Source organism: Manis pentadactyla, chromosome 17 (assembly GCF_030020395.1).
Source record: "Manis pentadactyla isolate mManPen7 chromosome 17, mManPen7.hap1, whole genome shotgun sequence".
NCBI lineage: Eukaryota > Metazoa > Chordata > Mammalia > Pholidota > Manidae > Manis > Manis pentadactyla.
In genome coordinates, this window is record NC_080035.1 from 6883844 (window position 1) to 6906759 (window position 22916).

At 37.2% G+C, this 22916-nt stretch overlaps 1 protein-coding gene across 14 annotated transcripts in view; it reads left to right on the forward strand.

Annotated features, from left to right (window-relative positions):
* Nucleotides 1-22916, forward strand: part of CAB39L (calcium binding protein 39 like) — a 259969-nt gene that overhangs the window by 158673 nt on the left and 78380 nt on the right. For 13 of the 14 annotated variants that reach the window (XM_057494579.1, XM_057494574.1, XM_057494573.1 and 10 more), the window contains 2 exons: nt 776-841; nt 20975-21118. In XM_057494579.1, the coding sequence (XP_057350562.1) occupies nt 776-841; nt 20975-21118 (210 nt within the window). Of the gene's footprint in view, nt 1-775; nt 842-18703; nt 19351-20974; nt 21119-22916 lie in introns of those variants that run through there. The other variant, XM_036904314.2, reaches the window with a different exon arrangement.

Genomic DNA, 22916 nt, shown 5'->3' on the forward strand with positions numbered 1-22916 from the left:
GCTTGGCTTGCTCCTACCACCTTAGTGGTCTCTGGGGTGAGTCTACACATTGGTGGGAGGTTGACGCTGAGCTTCCCTAGCCCATGGCACTCTGTGTTAAACTAAAGGATCTAGGTAATGGTTGGTGACCACACTGGAGAACAGGGGCTTCAAGTACCAGTGTCCCTCAGCTTCTGATTAGAGTGGGAATGTTCCAGAGAAGCCAGTGGGAATTAGAATGGCCATTGTGTGGCAGAAGTTGCCCCATGCCTCTGCCTGTTTGCACCATGAATTTAACACTTTGATTCTTTATGGGTTGCCAAGTGAATCCCTAAGTGTATTTAATCTTTTCCCCAATTATTCATGGACTAATAGTTACCAGCAATGCTACATAAACAGTTTTCTTTAAAATGGCATAAAATGAGTTATTTTGCAACTCATTTAATAAATGATTTAATAGATGTTTCATTCAAAATGATTTATTGGGAGGGCTCAAACACTCCATATTTCTACTCAGTTCTTAATTTGCAGAACTAAAATAAAAGAGATGTCTCTTCTATCACCTGACCCCCCTGACCCCGGTGTCTTTATGAGTGAATGAGGAAGGGACTGGGGAAACCAGCTGGTGAACAGTGTGATCAGCCCGGGGAAAGGCACACGGAGACAGAAAGCACAGCAGCTGGGCTGAGCTGGCCTAGCAGGCCAGGTATTTACTTCTGAAGCAAGACAGCAAGCAAACTAATGTAGAGAAATGACTGTTGGTTTTACACTCTAATATTTATTTTCTTTTAATTAGACTTTTGAAGACTATGAGAAATTACTTCAGTCTGAGAATTATGTAACTAAGAGACAATCTTTAAAGGTAACGTCAAATTTCTTTAAATTAGAATCTGTTAGTTGAAATCTTGTTAGTAAATGATTGGCCTATTAGTGGATAAGTAATTGCAGAAAAATTAAAGTATCCTTTTTTCATACCTTGAAAACTATGTATTATGTTAAGATTATACTTTGAAACAGTGTAAGTATCCTCTCAAATACTTTTTGGAAATAACATTAAAAATAATAAGTACATGGTAAAGTAGAATTTAGTGTATTTCTGCTTAGAAAATCAAGCTTAAGTTAATTTAAATAAAACCACACTTCTCTGCAATGGAATATTTTCTGAAGATGAAAAAAATTACTCTTAGTTTGAAATTAAGATGTGAATTACTATTTATAAGGAAGAGTCAGAGTCTCTTGTAATTCTTTCAGTATATCTTGAAACAAAACTGGCAGGAAGAAATGGTCGTATGTCTCTCGTGTATCTTTGTAAACCAGAATTAGTGGGGTTTTTTGCAGAGAAGGGAGAGGAAAACATGACAATGACAAAATATGACACATAAAAGCAAAAATTAAACTTTACCTCTAAGTTTAAGACAATAATTGAGAAATTTTTAGGAGGGAAAACATCTTTCTACTATGAAATGGCGTTTATAGAGTTGAAATGCTTTAGGGGTTCTGGGAAGCACTTACTCCAAAGATTTGTAACATATTTTTCTGAAGAGTATTTTTTTTACCATATTGCATTGCTGGGTTCCATTCTCTGAGCATTCCAGTTAGTCAGTATTTACTGTAGGTCATTTTTAAACCTCCACAATTTAACATGACATATTTGAATTATATCCACAGCAAAGATTCTGAAGTATTAAACATGATCATTCCTTTAGAGTTAAAAGAATAATATTTTAAAAAATAACTCTAACAAACAGATATGTGAGAAGACTACATGAGCATATACACAAGACTGCTTTTCTTTTTTCTTCTTTTTTTTTTTTTTTTTAGATAATTATTTTTTATTGAAGGGTAGTTGACACACAGTATTACATTACATTAGTTTCAGGTGTACAACACAGTGATTCAACATTTATATACATGATAATTCTAGGTACCAGCTATCACCATACCAAGTTGTTACAGTATTTTGACTATATTCCTTATGCTATACATTACATCCCGGTTACTTATTTATTTTACAATTGGAAGTGTGTATTTTTTTTTTGTGAGGGCATCTCTCATATTTATTGATCAAATAGTTGTTAACAACAATAAAATTCTGTATAGGAGGGTCAATGCTCAATGCACAATCATTAATCCACCCCAAGCCTAATTTTCGTCAGTCTCCAATCTTCTGAGGCATAACAAACAAGTTCTTACATGGAGAACAAATTCTTACATAATGAATAAGTTACATAGTGAACAGTACAAGGGAAGTCATCACAGAAACTTTCGGTTTTGCTCATGCATTATGAACTATAAACAGTCAGTTCAAATATGAATACTCATTTGATTTTTATCCTTGATTTATATGTGGATACCACATTTCTCTCTTTATTATTATTATTTTTAATAAAATGCTGAAGTGGTAGGTAGATACAAGATAAAGGTAGAAAACATAGTTTAGTGCACAAGACTACTTTTCTAAAAATTGTCAGTATTACACTGAAACAGAATCTGGAAAGAGATTAGAAAATGGCATCACTAGCTGGAAAAGAAAAGAAAAGAAAATCAACTCTTAATGATATAAATAGCTTAGTTGGGAGGCGTGGTGAGGGTGGTAATAGGACATTCCACTCACTCAACAGATTTTTATGTGCTTGTATTCCTGACATTACTATGACAGCCAAGAGCAAAATAAAGTCCCAGCTTTATGGACCTTACATTCTGTTGGAGGAGAACAAATAATAGATAAATAAATATATAATTTTCAAATGGCTTTAGTGCTAAAAAAAAGTTAAGCAGTGCAGGGGTGAGGAGCCAGAAAGTGACAGCTGTGTGTGTGTGTGTGTGTGTGTGTGTGTGTGTGTGTAGCCAAGTGGCATTTGCTACAGAGATTGTATCTCCCATGAAATGCCTGTGGAAGTGCCACTCTCTCTCATCAGCTGGAAAGCCTGGCAGAGTAGGGCCGTCTGTCTGTGACTGGCCTTCCCTCCCTCAGTGAAAGGTGCCTGGAGGCAGCCATTAGGCCAACAGGAGGTGGGGCTGCTCCTAAGGGAGTGCAACCCAGCTAGAGCTGTACCTTTACCCTTCAGATCCCACTCCTGGATGCAAAAGAATGCTCGTGGCCAAGAGTGATTGACTGGTTTTTGTCAAGCAATTTGCATGATGTTTGAGCTTACTAAATATCACTCTTGTATTATTTTTATACATTGGGATTCATAAAAATATATTCATAGGAAAATGTGTTTGTTTCTAAATATTCGATACAGTTTTAAGCTAAAATAATAAATTCAATCTATTTTGGACCACATTTTTGTTGATTGACTTTACCCATGATTTTGTGTTAGCTGTGACCCGCTTTCCCCTGTATTTGTGCCCTCACTCTTCCAGCTTTTCTTACTGATGGACTATGTTCTGCCAATCATTCAGCACTCTTTATTGAGTTTCCCCTTGTGTGGAAACCCATACAAGTTGATTCATGTAGAAAAAAAATGCCACAAGTACGCTGTTCTCCTTGCTGGAGCTGGAGTGATGAGACCAAGCTCCAGGCAAGGCAGTGACATCAATGGGACCATGCTCTCCCATGTCCAGTAAACTTGTTAAAAGCAGTTGAAGATAAGGATACATCTTATTGCTACAGCCATGTACCCCTAAAGAATAGAATTCCTTATTTGTAAAGGGCTCCCCAGGGTTAACCAAAATAGGTGGAGCTTGTCCATGTTATAAGAGATAGTAGCCCTGGGAGGGAAGTAGAAATTGAAACAGTAAGCAGAAATGACAGTGCTCTGAAGGACCAGCATCTAGAAAGTCACTCACACATTTTCCAAATCCTTTCTCTTCGCAGTATGAATCTGTCAGATACTGAATCAAAGTAGAGACGTTAATGTGAACTAAGGTGACTGAACTAAATTGGGTTCAAGAAAGCTGATGGTCATAGTCTTTAGAATTTATCCTTGTACCATTTTCAGCGGTGACAAAAACTTGTCAGAAATGTTTCTGTGCTTGACTGTTTCTAGGTCTTTAGACAAAATTCTAAAAAGCTGACAGTTTTTTACCCAAACATCTCCCTCCTGGGCCTTTCTTTCCTAGTATCCTATCATCCCTTCCTTCCCATGTGCCCATTACCTTCACTGTCCTCTCAAGATGTCTTCAGCCCTACCTTGTTCTCTTCTCTCCTTAATATTTGTAAAGTGGTTAGAGCAGAGTCTAGCTCATAGTAAGAAATAGATATGTTTGTTAAATAAAAATAAATTTTATAAATAAATATTTCTCATATCTCCAGAGTTTAATTTCTAAAAGGTGTTGATCTATTCTAAATAAATAATTGGGACTAGGATAAGAAATAAACTTGTTCCTACTGGAATGCATTCATATTTAAAAACAGAAGCCTGTTATGACTGCCCTTGTACTGTTCACCATGTAACTTATTCACTATGTAAGAATTTGTTCTCCATGTAAGAACTTGTTCATTATGCTTCAGAAGATTGGAGACTGACGAAAATTAGGCTTGGGGTGGATTAATGATTGTGCATTGAGCATTGACCCCCCTATACAGAATTTTATTGTTGTTAACAACCATTTGATCAATAAATATGAGAGATGCCCTCACAACAACAACAACAACAAAAAAAAAAAAGTACACACTTCCAATTGTAAAATAAATAAGTAACTGGGATGTAATGTATAGCATAAGGAATATAGTCAAGATATTGTAACTTGGTATGGTGATAGCTGGTACCTAGAATTATCATGTATATAAATGTTGAATCACTGTGTTGTACACCTGAAACTAATGTAATGTAATACTGTGTGTCAACTACCCTTCAATAAAAAATAATTATCTACAAAAAAAAAAAAAAATAGAAGCCTGTTAATCCAGTGGAGGTGTGATTGGAACAATATGGAATACAGACTCAGTGGGCAGCGAAGGCCGACGAGGGGATTCATCCCGCTGCTGTCTGCTGCCTGCAGCTCTCCACTCTGCAGCCTGCCTTTCCACGTGTTCTCTGGCGAGAGACCTCTGCACTGTTCCCAGTGACACAGCAAGGAGCAACCAAGTTTGTATCTGGTATTAAAACTCTCTGATTTCAAACCAATTGTGTTTCCTAGTTATTTACAGATGCCCCAGACCACTCATAGGCTTTTTTTCCTATAAATCCACCCAGACGTACTACATTGGCCACTATACCTGCCTAAATTCGTTACAGTTGAGTGTCTCCAAATATTTTATTTATAATATGATAAAACCAAGCACTAGTTAGACAGTGAAAAAAAATAGTAAAAGGCAGATAAAGTGTAGCTAAGAATGCAGAAATTCTTCAAATGGTTACTGAAGAGTTGGCTTTTTGTGAATGGTGGAGACATTGCTAAAATTGTAACACCTATTCAAGGAAAGGGCTCATTAAATATTGCTTATTCTTTTCTTCAGTAGAATAACATTGTTTTGGAGAGCACTGCTGCTGCAGTGTTGGCTTTTCCCTTTGAGAACTTGGGGTGGTAGCAGTATGTTCTATTCTGACATAACCATGTTTATATGTCTGGACTCTGTAATATTTCATTCATAAATATTTCATAACTTTGGGAAATGAGAGGCTAGTTTATTATAATAGCATATTTCCTTACAGTATTCTGTAAGTAATAAACAGTATTAAACTAGACTATTTTCTGATTCCAAAGTAGTTGCTACCTGCTGTGTTTTGTTAAACATATTCTGAATTTTCCTGAACTATCTTGAGGTGCTTATATTCCTGGTGTCAATAAAAAATAATTAACATTTGTTGCTGTTTGTCTTTTGGATGGTGGCCATCCTTACTGGTGTGAGGTAATATCTCATTGTGGTTTTAATTTGCATTTCTCTGATGACGTGATGTGGAGCATCTTTTCATGTGCCTGTTGCCATCTGAATTTCTTCTTTGGAGAAGTGTCTGCTCAGCTCCTCTGCCCATTTTTTAATTGGATTATTTGCTTTTTGTTTGTTGAGGTGCATGAGCTCTTATATGATTTGGATGTCAACCCCTTATCAGATCTGTCATTTATGAATATATTCTCCCATACTGTAGGATGTCTTTTTGTTCTACTGATGGTGTCCTTTGCTGTACAGAAGCTTTTCAGTTTGATATAGTCCCACTTGTTCATTTTTGCTTTTGTTTCCCTTGCCCAGGGAGACACATTCATGAAGAACTTGCTCATGTTTATGTCCAAGAAATTTTTGCCTAATTTTTTAAAAAAGTTTTATGGTTTTTACAGTCAGGTCTTTGATCCATTTTGAGTTTACTTTTGTGTGTGGGGTTAGACAATAATCCAGTTTCATTCTCTTACATGTAGCTGTCCAGTTTTGCCAGCACCAGCTGTTGAAGATTCTGACATTTCCGCATTGTATATCCATGGCTCCTTTATCATATATTAATTGACCGGGAACCCTCCTACACTGCTGGTGGGAATATAAACGAGTTCAACCATTGTGGAAAGCAGTATGGAGGTTCCTCAAAAAACTAAAAATAGTAATACCATTTGACCCAGAAATTCCACTCCCAGGAATTTACCCTAAGAATGCAGCATCCCAGTTTGTAAAAGACATATGCACCCGTGTTTATCGCAGCACTATTTACAATAGCCAAGAAATGGATGCAACCTATGTGTCCATCAGTAGATGAATGGATAAAGAAGAGGTGGTACATATACACAATGGAGTATTATTCCCCCATAAGAAGACAACAAATCCTACCATTTGCAACAATATGGATGGAGCTAAAGGGTATTATGCTCAGTGAAATAAGCCAGGCGAAGAAAGACAAGTATCAAATAATTTCACTCATCTGTGGAGTATAAGAACGAAGAAAAAACTGAAGGAACAAAACAGCTGCAGACTCACAGAACCCAAGAATGGACTAACAGTTACCAAAGGGAAAGGGACTGGGGAGGATGGGTAGGAAGGGAGGGATAAGGGGGAAAGGGGGCATTATGATTAGCACACATAATGTAGTGGGGTGGGGACACGGAAAAGGCAGTATATACAGAGAAGACAAGTAATGATTCTATAGCATCTTACTATGCTGACAGACAGTGACTGTAAGGGGGTATGTGGGGGGGACTTGATAATAGGGGGAGTCTGGTAACTGTAATGTTCAAGTAATTGTACATTAACAATATCAAAATTAAAAAATAATTATTATTATTATTACAGAGAAATTCCTTTCCCTCATGTAATGAAGCTTAAGAATTTATTTTTTTATTTTCCTCAGAGGCCTGGCATTTAATTACTTGGTGGAAAGATTACAATTCAAAAGAAGCTTGGTCAGATCTGGGGGATTTTTGTGGTGCTGTTCAGTTTCATTAAACTACTAATAAAACTGATGATACAATGAGTTTTTTAAAAAACATTATTTCTTTTTGCTGTGCATGGTTTTACATGTAGCATGAAGCCTGTAAAGTGAAATTTTTAAAAACTTTCTTTTTACTGAAGTATCATTGATAAACAATCTTATATTGGTTTCAAATATACAACACAATGTTTCAACAGTTACCCATATTACTAAATCCTTACCCCCACTAGTGTAGTTACTGTCTATATAGAATGATATTACAGAATCATTGACTATATTCTCCATGCTGTGCTACTATCCCCATGACCAACTTATATTATGATTGAGAATTTTTGTGCCTTTTTATCTCCCTCACCCTCCTTATCCACCCATCCCAACCCCTCCCCCATGGTAACCAACAGTCACTTCTCAATTTCTATGAATCTAATGCTGTTTTGTTCCTTCTGTTCTGCTTTGTCTTTATATTCCACAAATAAGTGAGACCATATGGTATTTGTCTTTCTCCACCTGGCTTATTTCACAGAGCATAATACCCTCTAGATCCATCCATGTTGTTGGAAATAGCAGGATTTCTTTTTTTAATGGCTGAATAATACTCCATTGTGTATATGTACCACATCTTCTTTATCCATTTATCTATTGATGGGCACTTAGGTTGTTTCCCTATCTTAGCTATTGCAAACAGTACGGCGATAAACATAGGGGCACATATATCATTTTGAATCAGGGATTTTGTTTTCTTCAGGTAAATTCCTATAAGTGCAATTACTGGGTCAAATGGTATTTCAATTTTTAGTTTTTTGAGGAACCTCCATACTACTTTCCATAGCAGTTGCACGAATTTGCAGTCCCACCAACAGTGTAGGAGGATTCCTATTTCTCTGCACCATCACCAGGATTTGTTATTTCTTTCTTTTGGATAGTGGCCACTCTAACTGGTATGAGGTGATATCTCACTGTGGTTTTAATTTGCTTTTCCTTGATGATTAGCTATGTGAAGCATCTTTTCATGAGCCTATAGGCCCTTTGTATTTCTTCTTTGGAGAAGTGTCTGTTCAGCTTCTCCACCCATTTCTAATTGGGTTATTTGGTTTTTGGGTGTGGAGCTATATGTGTTCTTTATATATTTTGGATGTTAACCCTTTATTGGATAAATCATTTATGCACATATTGTCCCATACCATAGGTTGCCTTTTTGTTCTACTGATGGTGTCCTTTGCTGTACAGAACCTTTTTAATTCAATGTAGTCCCACTTGTTCATCTTTGATTGTGTTTCCCTTGCCCAAGGAGACGTGTCCAGGAAAAAATTGCTCATATTTATGTTCAAGAGCTTTTTGCCTATGTTTTTAAGAGTTTTATGGGTTCATGTCTTTGATCCATTTCTAATTTATTTTTGTGTATGGAGTTAGGCAGTAATCCAGTTTTATTCTCTTGTGTGTAGCTGTCCAGTTTTCCCACCACCAGTTATTGAAGACACTGTCTTTTCCCCATTTTATTTTCATGGCTTCTTTTTTTATTTTTTATTTTTTTGTAGATAATTATTTTTTATTGAAGGGTAGTTGACACACAGTATTACATTACATTAGTTTCGGGTGTACAACATAGTGATTCAACATTTATATACATGACAATTCTAGGTACCAGCTATCACCATACCAAGCTGTTACAATATCTTGACTATATTCATTACATCCCAGTTACTTATTATTTTACCATTGGAAGTGTGTACTTTTTTTTGTTTCTTTGTTTGTTTGTTTGTTTGTGAGGGCATCTCTCATATTTATTGATCAAATGGTTGTTAACAACAATAAAATTCTGTACAGGGGAGTCAATGCTCAATGCACAATCATTAATCCACCCCAAGCCTAATTTTCGTCAGTCTCCAGTCTTCTGAGGCATAACAAACAAGTTCTTACATGGAGAACAAATTCTTATATAGTGAATAAGTTACATGGTGAACAGTACAAGGGCAGCCATCACAGAAACCTTCGGTTTTGCTCATACATTATGAACTATAAACAGTCAGTTCAAATATGAATACTCATTTGATTTTTATCCTTGATTTATATGTGGATACCACATTTCTCTCTTTATTATTATTTTTAATAAAATGCTGAAGTGGTAGGTAGATACAAGATAAAGGTAGAAAACATAATTTAGTGTTGTAAGAGAGCAAATGTAGATGATCAGGTGTGTGCCTATAGACTATGTGTTAATCCAAGCTAGACAAGGGCAATAAAACATCCACGTATGCAGAAGATTTCTCTCAGAACAGGGGGGATGAGGTTCTAAGCCTCACCTCAGTTTCTCACCTGATGACCCCCCTGCGACTGTGCCTGTCTTAGGTTGTTCCTCCTTTGAGGAATCTTACCCGTCTCTGGCTAACCAGTCATCTTCCGGGTCCATACAGGGAAATGTAAAGTTGGTAAGTGAGAGAGAAGCCTTATTGTTTGAAATGGTTAGCTTTTTATTTCTTTGCATATTTATGCCCTGTAGCTTCTATGCTCAGCATTTGTCTTGACGTATCTTTACCACTTGGAAGAATTATGATACTCGGTAAATTTGATATGAGGCACGAATTCTATTTAAGGGTTGTAATTAGGAAGGAAGAAGAAAAGCTATAGAAGTAGCAGGCAGCAGAAAACATGGGAAGATTGATTATTTCTTTGACATATCTTCTTGTAGAGTAACTTCAGCATGTATAGGTTTTAAGCTACTACTTAAATTGCGCACACACTTTAACATAATAGGAGTATAGTTACATAACCAAAGCATACCTGTAATTACCAGCCATCTCCAGTGAAACCAAGAAAACCAGTTAGGCACCTTAGGCATTTGTGAAAAATTATCTATGATGTGGTGGATATTGTCCAACTGAACTTGAACAGTCTGAGAGAAATCAGACAAATTAAAACAACCCATTCCTGAGGAATGTTCACATCCCTTATGTTCTTTTAACAGTAAATAGTCTGTAGTTGTAAGATTTTGGAGTGCTACAATTTGCACTTCTCCTAATTCTTGGTTGAGTTCCAACAGTACAGATCCAGTCAAATTTGTTGTTTTACTGTATGCACAGGCCAGCTTAGATATCTCCTTCCTCACTCCCATGGCAAGTCCAGGAGCTGGTGGGATGAGTGCATCTACAGCTGTAGCAGTGCGTGGATCTTTGTTGGGGTTTTTTGATGATCATCTTCTGGCATGAGTCTTCCAGAGAGTGCTGATGTTGGAAGTTCTTTTTCATATCATATCTTAGTTCATTTTCGGGGTTAGCCCAGTTAGGCTTTGATCCTCTGTATAAACACAAACAGGCCCTTTGCCTACACTTTTATATGCCCTTCATACCATTGTGTAGAACTCATTGGAGGTCACCACACAGGAACTGCCCTTTTTTTTTTTCTTTTGGTATCACTAATCTATACTTACATGACAAATATTATGTTTACTAGGCTCTCCCCTATACCAGGTCCCCCCTATAAACCCCATTACAGTCACTGTCCATCAGCATAGCAAAATGTTGTAGAATCACTACTTGCCTTCTCTGTGTTGTACAGCCCTCCCTTTTCTCCTACGCCCCCATGAATGCTTATCTTAATACCCCCCTACTTCTCCCCCCCTTATCCCTCCCTACCCACCCATCCTCCCCAGTCCCTTTCCCTTTGGTACCTGTTAGTCCATTCTTGAGTTCTGTGGTTCTGCTGCTGTTTTGTTCCTTCAGTTTTTCCTTTGTTCTTATATTCCACAGATGAGTGAAATCATTTGGTATTTCTCTTTCTCCGCTTGGCTTGTTTCACTGAGCATAATACCCTCCAGCTCCATCCATGTTGCTGCAAATGATTGGATTTGCCCTTTTCTTATAGCTGAGTAGTATTCCATTGTGTATATGTACCACATCTTCTTTATCCATTCATCTATTGATGGACATTTAGGTTGCTTCCAATTCTTGGCTATTGTAAATAGTGCTGCAATAAACATAGGGGTGCATCTGTCTTTCTCAAACTTGATTGCTGCATTCTTAGGGTAAATTCCTAGGAGTGGAATTCCTGGGTCAAATGGTAAGTCTGTTTTGAGCATTTTGATGTACCTCCATACTGCTTTCCACAATGGTTGAACTAACTTACATTCCCACCAGCAGTGTAGGAGGGTTCCCCTTTCTCCACAGCCTCGCCAACATTTGTTGTTGTTTGTCTTTTGGATGGCAGCCATCCTTACTGGTGTGAGGTGATACCTCATTGTAGTTTTAATTTGCATTTATCTGATAATTAGCGATGTGGAGCATCTTTTCACGTGTCTGTTGGCCATCTGTATTTCTTTTTTGGAGAACTGTCTGTTCAGTTCCTCTGCCCATTTTTTAATTGGATTATTTGTTTTTTGTTTGTTGAAGCGTGTGAGCTCTTTATATATTCTGGACGTCAAGCCTTTATCGGATGTGTCATTTTCAAATATATTCTCCCATACTGTAGGGATCCTTTTTGTTCTGTTGATGGTGTCTTTTGCTGTGCAGAAGCTTTTCAGCTTAATATAGTCCCACTTACTCATTTTTGCTGTTGTTTTCCTTTCCCAGGGAGATATGTTCAAGAAGAAGTCACTCATGTTTATGTCTAAGATGTTTTTGCCTATGTTTTCTTCCAAGAGTTTAATGGTTTCATGACTTACATTCAGGTCTTTGATCCAGTTTGAGTTTACTTTTGTATATGGGGTTAGACAATGGTCCAGTTTCATTCTCCTATATGTAGCTGTCCAGTTTTGCCAGCACCATCTGTTGAAGAGACTGTCATTTCGCCATTGTATGTCCATGGCTCCTTTATCAAATATTAATTGACCATATATGTCTGGGTTTATGTCTGGATTCTCTAGTCTGTTCCATTGGTCTGTGGCTCTGCTCTTGTGCCAGTACCAAATTGTCTTGATTACTATGGCTTTATAGTAGAACTTGAAGTTGGGGAGGGAGATCCCCCCTACTTTATTCTTCTTTCTCAGGATTGCTTTGGCTATTCGGGGTCTTTGGTGTTTCCATATGAATTTTTGAATTATTTGTTCCAGTTCATTGAAGAATTTTGCTGGTAATTTCATAGGGATTGCATCAAATCTGTATATTGCTTTGGGCAGGATGGCCATTTTGACGATATTAATTCTTCCTAGCCACGAGCATGGGATGAGTTTCCATCTGTTAGTGTCCCCTTTAATTTCTCTTAAGAGTGACTTGTAGTTTTCAGAGTATAAGTCTTTCTCTTCCTTGGTTAGGTTTATTCCTAGGTATTTTATTTTTTTTTATGCAATTATGAATGGAGTTGTTTTCCTGATTTCTCTTTCTTTTTGTTCATTGTTAGTGTATAGGAAAGCCACAGATTTCTGTGTGTTGATTTTGTATCCTGCAACTTTGCTGTATTCCTATATCAGTTCTAGTAGTTATGGGGTGCAGTCTTTAGGGTGTTTTATGTACAGTATAATGTCATCTGCAAATAGTGACAGTTTAACTTCTTCTTTACCAATCTGGATTCCTTGTATTTCTTTGTTTTGTCTGATTGCCGTGGCTAGGACCTCCAGTACTATGTTAAATAACAGTGGAGAGAGTGGGCATCCCTGTCTAGTTCCCGATCTCAGAGGAAATGCTTTCAGCTTCTCGCTGTTCAATATAATGTTGGCTGTGGGTTTATCATAGATGGCCTTTATTATGTTGAGGTACTTGCCCTATATTCCCATTTTGCTGAGAGTTTTCATCATGAGTGGATGTTGAACTTTGTCAAATACTTTTTCAGCATCTATGGAGATGATCATGTGGTTTTTGTCTTTCTTTTTGTTGATGTAATGGATGATGTTGATGGACTTTCCAATGTTGTACCATCCTTGCATCCCTGGGATGAATCCCACTTGGTCATGGTGTATGATCCTTTTGATGTATTTTTGAATTCGGTTTGCTAATATTTTGTTGAGTATTTTTGCATCTACGTTCATCAGGGATAGTGGTCTGTAGTTTTCTTTTTTCGTGGGGTCTTTGCCTGGTTTTGGTATTAGGGTGATGTTAGCTTCATAGAATGAGTTTGGGAGTATCCCCTCCTCCTCTATTTTTTGGAAAACTCTAAGGAGAATGGGTATTATGTCTTCCCTGTATGTCTGATAAAATTCCGAGGTAAATCCATCTGGCCCGGGGGTTTTGTTCTTTGGTAGTTTTTTGATTACCTCTTCAATTTCGTTGCTGGTAATTGGTCTCTTTAGATTTTCTGTTTCTTTCTGGGTCAATTGTGGAAGGTTGTATTTTTCTAGGAAGTTGTCCATTTCTCCTAGTTTTTCCAGCTTGTTAGCATATAGGTTTTCATAGTATTATCTAATAATTCTTTGTATTTCTGTGGGGTCCGTCGTGATTTTTCCTTTCTCGTTTCTGATACTGTTGATTTATGTTGACTCTCTTTTCCTCTTAATAAGTCTGGCTAGAGGCTTATCTATTTTGTTTATTTTCTCGAAGAACCAGCTCTTGGTTTCATTGATTTTTGCTATTGTTTTATTCTTCTCAATTTTATTTATTTCTTCTCTGATCTTTATTATGTCCCTCCTTCTGCTGACCTTAGGCCTCATTTGTTCTTCTTTTTCCAATTTCGATAATTGTGCCATTAGACCATTCATTTGGGATTGTTCATCCTTTTATAGATATGCTTGGATTGCTATATACTTTCCTCTTAAGACTGCTTTTGCTGAGTCCCACAGATGTTGGGGCTTAGTGTTGTTGTTGTCATTTGTTTCCATATATTGCTGGATCTCCATTTTGATTTGGTCATTGATCCATTGATTATTTAGGAGCGTGTTGTTAAGCCTCCATGTATTTGTGAGCCTCTTTGCTTTCTTTGTACAGTTTACTTCTAGTTTTATGCCTTTGTTGTCTGAAAAGTTGGTTGGTATGATTTCAATCTTTTGGAATTTTCTGGGGCTCTTTTTGTGGCCTAGTATGTGGTCTATTCTGGAGAATGTTCCATGTGCACTTGAGAAGAATGTATATCCTGTTGCTTTTGGATGTAGAGTTCTATAGATGTCTATTAGGTCCATCTGCTCTACTGTGTTGTTCAGTGCTTCCGTGTCCTTACTTATTTTCTGCCCAGTGGATCTATCGTTTGGGGTGAGTGGTGTGTTGAAGTCTCCTAGATTGAATGCATTGCAGTCTATATCCCCCTTTAGTTCTGTTAGTATTTGTTTCACATATGCTGGTGCTCCTGTATTGGGTGCATATATATTTAGAATCGTTATATGCTCTTGTTGGACTGAGCCCTTTATCATTATGTAGTGTCCTTCTTTATCTCTTGTTACTTTCTTTGTTTTGAAGTCTATTTTGTCTGATATTAGTACTGCAACCCCTGCTTTCTTCTCGCTGTTGTTTGCTTGACATATGTTTTTCCATCCCTTGACTTTTATTCTGTACATGTCTTTGGGTTTGAGGTGAGTTTCTTGTAAGCAGCATATAGATGGGTCTTGCTTTTTTATCCATTCTGTTACTCTATGTCTTTTGATTGGTGCATTCAGACCATTAACATTTAGGGTGACTATTGAAAGATATGTACTTATTGCCATTGCAGGCTTTAAATTCCTGGTTACCAAAGGTTCAAGGTTAGCCTCTTTAGTATCTTACTGCCTAACTTAGCTCGCTTATTGAGCTGTTACATGCACTGTCTGGAGATTCTTTTCTTCTCTCCCTTCTTATTCCTCCTCCTCGATTCTTCATATGTTGGGTGTTTTGTGCTGTGCTCTTTCTAGGAGTGTTCCCATCTAGAGCAGTCCCTCTAAGATGTTCTGTAGAGGTGGTTTGTGGGAAGCAAATTCCCTCAGCTTTTGTTTTTCTGGGAATTGTTAAATCCCACCGTCATATTTGAATAATAGTTGTGCTGGATACAGTATCCTTGGTTCAAGGCCCTTCTGTTTCATTGTATTAAATATATCATGCCATTCTCTTCTGGCCTGTAGGATTTCTGTCAAGAAGTCTGATGTTAGCCTGTTGGGTTTTCCTTTATAGATGACCTTTTTCTCTCTAGCTGCCTTTAAAACTCTTTCTTTGTCCTTGATCTTTGCCATTTTAATTATTATGTGTCTTGGTGTTGTCCTCCTTGGATCCTTTCTGTTGGGGGTTCTGTGTATTTCTGTGGTCTGTTCGATTATTTCCTCCCCCAGTTTGGGGAAGTTTTCAGCAATTATTTCCTCTAAGATAGTATCCATCTCTTTTCCTCTCTCTTCTTCTTCTGGAACCCCTATAATAAGGATATTGTTCCTTTTGGATTGGTCACACAGTTCTCTTAACATTGTTTCATTCCTGGAGATCCTTTTATCTCTCTCTATGTCAGCTTCTATGCGTTCCTGTTCTCTGGTTTCAATTCCATCAATGGCCTTTTGCATCCTATCCATTCTGCTTATAAACTCTTCCAGAGTTTGTTTCATTTCTGCGATCTCCTTTCTGGCATCTGTGATCTCTTTCCGGACTTCATCCCATTTCTCTTGCGTATTTCTCTGCATCTCTGTCAGCATGTTTATGATTCTTATTTTGAATTCTTTGTCAGGAAGACTGGTTAGGTCTGTCTCCTTCTCTGGTGTTGTCTCTGTGATCTTTGTCTTCCTGTAGCTTTGCCTTTTCATGGTGATAGGAATAGTTTGCAGAGCTGGGACGAGTGACGGCTGGAAGAACTTCCCTTCTTGTTGGTTTGTGGCCCTTCTCTCCTGGGAGAACAGCGGCCTCTAGTGGCTTGTGCTGCGCAGCTGCGCGCAGACAGGGTTTCTGCTTCCTGCCCGGCTGCTATGGAGTTAATCTCCGCTGTTGCTGTGGGCGTGGCCTGGCTCAGGCAGCTACTCCAAAGTGTTGGAGTCGCGTTGGAGGGGGAGCGTCCTGGAGGCTATTTATCTCCATAAGGGGCCTCCCTGCTCCCTGCAGCCCAGGGGTTAGGGTGCCCAGAGATCCCCGATCCTACCTCTGGATTAAGTGTCCCGCCCTGCCCCTTTAAGACTTCCAAAAAGCACCCGCCAAAACAAAACAACAACCACACACTCAAAAAAAAATATTTAAATTAAAAAAAAAAATTATTTTTATTAAAAAAAAAAGAAAAGGGTGTCCGCTCGTTTTTCTTTATTCTCCGGCACCAGCCTCAGGCCTCTGCTCACTGTTCTTGCTGCCCTGTTTCCCTAGTATTGGGGTCCCTATCCCTTTAAGACTTGCAAAAAGCGCTCGCCAAAACAAAACAGCAAAAAAAAAAAAAAAAAAAAAAAAAATTGGCCGCTAGCTTTTCTGGTGTCCTCCAGCGCCAGGCCACCAGTGCCTGCTTACTTTTCTTGCTGCCCTGTCTTCCTTGTGTTCAGGGCCCTGCACTCTGGCCCGGATGGCTGGGGCTGGGTGTTCGGCAGTCCTGGGCTCCGTCTCCCTCCCGCTCTGCCTGCTCTTCTCCCGCCGGGAGCTGGGGGGAGGGGCGCTCGGCTCCCGCGGGGCCGGGGCTTGTATCTTACCCCCTTCGCGAGGCGCTGGGTTCTCTCAGGTGCGGATGTGGTCTGGATATTGTCCTGTGTCCTCTGGTCTTTATTCTAGTAAGAGTTGTCTTTGTTATATTTTCATAGATATATGTGGTTTTCGGAGGAGATTTCCGCTGCTCTACTCACGCCGCCATCTTCCGCCCCTCCTTCTTTCATGGCTTCTTTATCCCATATTAATTGACCATATGTGCATAGGTTTATTTCTGTGCCCTTTATTCTGTTCCATTGATCTATTCTGCACATTGGTCTGTTCTTGTGCCGTACCATACTGTTTTGATTACTGTAGCATTCTAGTATAGCCTGAAGTCAGGGAGCATAATCCCCTCAGTTTCCTTGTTCTTTCTCAGGATTGCTTTGGCTATTTGGAGTCCTTTGTGGTTCCACATAAATTTTAGAACTATTGTTCTAATTCATTGAAAAGTACTTTGGGTATTTTGCATTGAATCTTTGAATTCCTTTGGACAGGATTGCCATGTAGACAATATTTCAACAGTTACCCAAAATACTAAATCCTTACCCCCACTAGTATATTTACTATTTGTTAATATAGAATGATGTTACAGAATCATTGACTATATTTTCCATGACTGTATTCTTCCTATCTGTGAGCATGGGATAGATTTCCATTTATTTGTGTCTTCTTTAATTTCTCTTATGAGTGTCTTATAGTTTTCAGAGTATATGTCTTTCACCTTCTTGGGTAGGTTTCTTTCTAAGTATTTTATTCTTTTTGATGAAATTGTAAATGGAGTTGTTTTCCTGTTTTCTCTTTCTGCTAATTTGTTGTTAGTATAAAAGAATGAAATAGGTTTCTGTATATTAATTTTGTATTCTGCAACTTTGCTAAATTCAATTATTCTAATAGTTTTTTGGTGGAGTCTTTAGGGTTTTCTATACATAATATCATGTTGTCTGCAAATAATGACAGTTTAACTTCTTCCTTACCAATTTGGATGCCTTTTATCTCTTTGTGTTGTCTGATTGCTGTGGCTAAGACCTCTAGTAGTATGTTGAATTAAAAAGGTAAGAGTGGATATCCTTGTCTTTTTCCTGATCTTAGAGGAAAAGCTTTCAGCTTTTCACCATTACGTATGTTGTTGGCCGTGGGTTTGTCATATGTGGCCTTTATTATGTTGAGGTATGTACCCTCTATGCCCGTTTTGTTGAGAATTTGTATGCATGGATGTTGAATTTTGTCAAATACTTTTATAGCATCTATTGAGATGATCATGTGGTTTTATTATTTTTGTTAATGTGGAAAATTAAATGTAAAGAAGTAAAATTTGAATTTTTTTCCATTTCCTCAGTATAATACTGCTTTATAATGCTTTTTTCATAATGAAGTGCAGCATTTTGTGATTGGCTGTATTAATTAAAATAGATTAATATTTAATGGCTCTAAGAGTCAGTGTTGTTCACCACATGATTTAACACAATTGATTGTTTCAGAAAAGCTGTACAATTATGTTAGCAGAGGATAGATTAATTAGAATTTCTATATAGGCATCCCCACGTAATAAAAATTGAAATGACTTAATCTAAATTTTACTCATAAATGCCACATCAACAAATGTTTATTGAATGTGTGTGCATGTGAAAAATTTAAGGATAAATTTTTTAATGAAATTTCTTTGGTGCTGAAAGACCTTTTGATATGTGTATGTATGTACTATATATATATATTTGTATATATAGCAATGTATATATTTGATTACATATTTTTATATAAATAGATATCTTCAGATGTATATCTATATAGAAGCTATAACTACATATAGATAGATTTCTCAATAAATTAGTTTTATACATACACACACACACACACCTATATATATCTTTGGAAGCCTTTTGTTAGTTTTACAACACAGAAATGGTTTTTTTGTTGTTGTTGTTCTTAAATTTTAACTTCCTTCCTTCCTTCCAACCTTCCTTTCAGGTATTTCTGAAATACAGATGTCAAGGAAGACAGCACACCTATCTCCCTGTCAGTAGGGGAGCTTACCCTTGGTACTTCTCTCAAGCTGTAACCATTTCCTTGTCAGATTATCTCTTTATTAGTTGGACAAAGACAATTAGCTAAAACAAATAGCTACCTCAATGACTGGGTGAATTCAGGGTGAACCATGAAAGGGGTGCACAGTGAATGGCACTGTCAGGGCCTCTTATGGGGGCTGGTTACCTTTCATGTTGAGAACATATGTATGAAATGGATTGTAGTTTCTTGGCTGTGTGAATAAAGTGGAATTTTATCTGTCTTTGTAATGTCTTCTTCACAGATTACCTTCTGTGTTGGTTTATTCAATAATAAAACTACTTTTTTTCTTTTCTACATTTTGTGGACAGGATTCTGTGTTGGTAGGACTTTATTTCCCCAATAGTATCCACACATATCACAGTTAGGTTGTAAAGGGTACAAACACAAACAAGATCTGATACATGCCATTAAGGAGCCTACTTTCTAAAGAGGCTCACAAGTACCTCTAGACCACAAGGCAAAGGGAGTACAACTAGAAAAAAACAAAGACAGAGGGGATAGAGGAGAGTCAGCCTACGAGAAAAGCTAAATTCATAGAAACAGCAAGAGAATTGTGGCTGCCAGGGGTGGGGGGTGGGGGAAATGGGAGGTGTTGGTCAATGGGTACCAACTATCAATTTTAAGATGAGTAAGTTCCAGACTCTTAAGTTATAGCAATGACTACAGTTAATAATGCATCATATACTTGAACTTTGCTGAGAAGATCTTAAGCATTCTCACCACACACCAAAAGAAAACGGTAACTGTGAGATGATGAATGTGTTAACTAACTTGGTTGTGGTAAATATTTCACAATATATACGTATATCAAATCACTGTGATATACACTTTAAGTATATATGGTTTTGTCAGTTATATTTAAATAATACTACTAGGGAAAAAATTTGGAGCAAGGGTGGTAAAGCCAGAGAAGCAAAAGAATGAGGAAGACTGAGTAAGGGAGCAGTAGAAATGATTCCTGATCACAGAGGGCTTTGAATGCCATCCTAAACCCATAGGAATCCGGGGATTTGTTTGTTTATCCATTCTCTTTATAAGCGGAGTTAGTAACATGAATAGGACTGATGCTCAGGAAGATTCTGGTGACATAGTGTGCAGAATGGATTGGGTGAAGGCAGAAGAGACCATTTTGTGTGCTGTTTCAAGTCCAGAGGAGAAGTAGTGAAGGTTTAATGAGGATACTGGCAACAAAAGTGGAATGGAGGCTGTTTAAGACACTTAAAAACAGATGTTTGGTAGATCTTGGATATAGATTTGATATGAGGAGCAAGAGAAAGAAGGAGCTGAAGAAGATTTCAGCTGTTTCCCCTATGGCTGGTAGATCATGAGGGAATAACAATCATTAAATTGCTAACTCTCTGGGATTCTGTTATGAGAGCACCGATCCCAATCAGGAGGGCTCCACCCATGTATCCTAACCTCCCAAGGCCCCTCCTCCTAATACCATCACATTGAGGGTTAGGATTTCAGTGTGTAGATTTGCGGGTAGGTGGTGGGGCCCCATAAACACTCAATTAATAACATGGAGTAATGCTGCATTTTTGGAAACGATTAATTTGTCACCAGAAAATGTCATGCTTTACTTTCTTTAATAAAAACTTGCTGCATTAAACTTCATCTAGATTCAGGGTCAGTGATTTTTTTTTCTTGGCTACATTTCAGGTTTTGTCATAAAAATTAGGGGGGCAGTAAGAGTCACTTAACATGTTTTTCCAGTAAGATCCCTGAGTACATTTATTCAGGTAAAGGAGGTATAACTGTGGAGTCCATTTTGTTACTCTTACCCTACCTCAGTGCCTAAGGAGCAGCACATCATTAGGAAGCAAGTTAATTTAAGTAAGTGGTGAAAATAATAAATTCATTTCTAGCTAGCCCTTGATGAGAACTGCAGAGAGAGCTTTCTTAAGCTGCTACAATGACTGGCTTTAAAAAAAAAGATTCAGAAATGCATTCAGCACTCACTTTAGCAAACCTGTGTGAAAAGATTAATAACTACTGCTTTCATGCCTGTGCTTTAAGATGCACTTAAGGATTCTCGCTTTTTTTCATGTCAACATTCTTAACCACATTTACATATTATATATTTTTTCACTGACAAGAGTTCTGAGAAGAATATTTTGAATACTATTACTACCAGGTAGATTATAGCTTTGATTCTGTGTTTCTCTGTAGCTGCTAGGTGAACTGATCCTGGACCGACACAACTTTGCCATTATGACAAAGTACATCAGCAAGCCAGAGAACCTGAAGCTGATGATGAACCTCCTTCGAGATAAAAGCCCCAACATTCAGTTTGAAGCCTTTCACGTCTTTAAGGTAAAATGCAGGCTACAGAAATAATGTGGGCATTTGTTTGTAGTTTCAAAGGGCAAAACTCCCTATCCTTATTCTCTATGCTTGAGAGAAAATTCAAATAGGCAGTCTTTCTGTTGTGGATGACTTAGGTTAAATTTTAGAGTTACTTTAATGAAGACTTATTTGTTTAGAAAAGGTTTGCTGACTAACCCATGTGTCTAAATTTTTTCATTTTTTTAACTGACAGAATAGACTGATACTTTCCCAAAAGTTACTGAAATAATCAGTGAATGAGCCAGAACCCAAACCCGGAGTGTCAGAATTTGAATGCTCTGCTTTCTGCCTTTTCTTTCTTTGAACCTTAAATGAAGCACCGAAGTACTGCTTACTTTTATTACTTATTTAGAAATGTTTTTAAAATTAATTTTTTATGAAAGAACACTCACCCCAATAACACCTGCTTTTCCTTTTCAATATTTTTTCTTTGATATAAATATAATGAAATCACCTCCTAGAAACTGTACACAATAGATTTCTTTTTTTTCTAAGTAGGGTAGGTGGGAGAAATCTAACCTGTAATTCCATACTCCTAACCCAACTATTGTAAAGATTTTAGTAAATTTTATTTCCTGTCCACATATTTGAAAATGTTATTTTCTGCAGCTGTATTCACATTATACACAAAACTGATAACTAATTTTATACTTAATGCTCTAAGTGAACACTATTTCATTGTTGTATATACAGATTTTAGGGCCAGTAGTTTAATTGGCATCACAGTTTATCATTTGGTATATTTATTGTAGTTTATTTGACTCTCCCTGTGTCACTAATATTTAGGTTATTTCCATTTTTTCTTACTGTAAGTAATGTACAATGAGCATCTTTTTTTGTATCCAGCTAGTTTTTCCCATATTTTGGATTACTTTAAGATAGATATCTAGAGTAGAACTAAGGGTTCAGGAAGTTCCAGGCTTTTTTTTTTTTTGGCTTTATAATATATATTTGATGATTGAATATATGTCTATAAACAGGAGGCATAGCAGTTTATAAGGCATGTAATTATTGCTTTGAGAAGAAAAAAATGTTAGTCCGTCGTTCACCCAACAGATCTTTATCGTCCAAAAAGCAGTTGAAATCCCAAATTAATTTATAAAATTCCATTCAGTTACATGCAAAATACCAACAGGACTGTTGCTGTAACTTGACAAGCTGATTCCAAAATGTGTGTGGTAGGACTATAGTTTTGAAGAAGAATAAGGTCGGGGAATCCACCCTCCCAGATGTTAGGATTTACTGTGAATTTACAGTAAATGAATACAGTATTGTGTTGGCACAGAGATAGATAAATAGAACAAAAAAAACAGAGTAGAGGACCCAGAAACAAACCTGCGCAGATATAAAACTTGATATTTGACCAAGGAGAGATTACACGTCAGTGAAGAAAAGGTTAACTGTTCAGTTAGGGTTCATTCTAGGGTAATGGATTATCCATAGAGAAAAACTTATCATCCGCTGTACTCAAAAATAAGTTATAGGTAAAGATCTACACTTGAAAAGAAAAATGTTTTAACTTTTAGAAGACAAAATAGGAAACTTTATGATGCTGGGGAGGGAGGAATTCCTTTAAAAAGAATTTAAAATCGTGAAACATAAAGGGAAAAATGAATAAGTTTGACTACACTAAAATTTAAAACTTCTGTTGAAAAGGACATCCTAAGTAAAATGTAAAGATAGACTAGAATGTAATAAATATAACTGACAAATCATTTAGAAAAGACAAACAATTCATTAGAAGAATGGGAAAAGGATGCAAGTT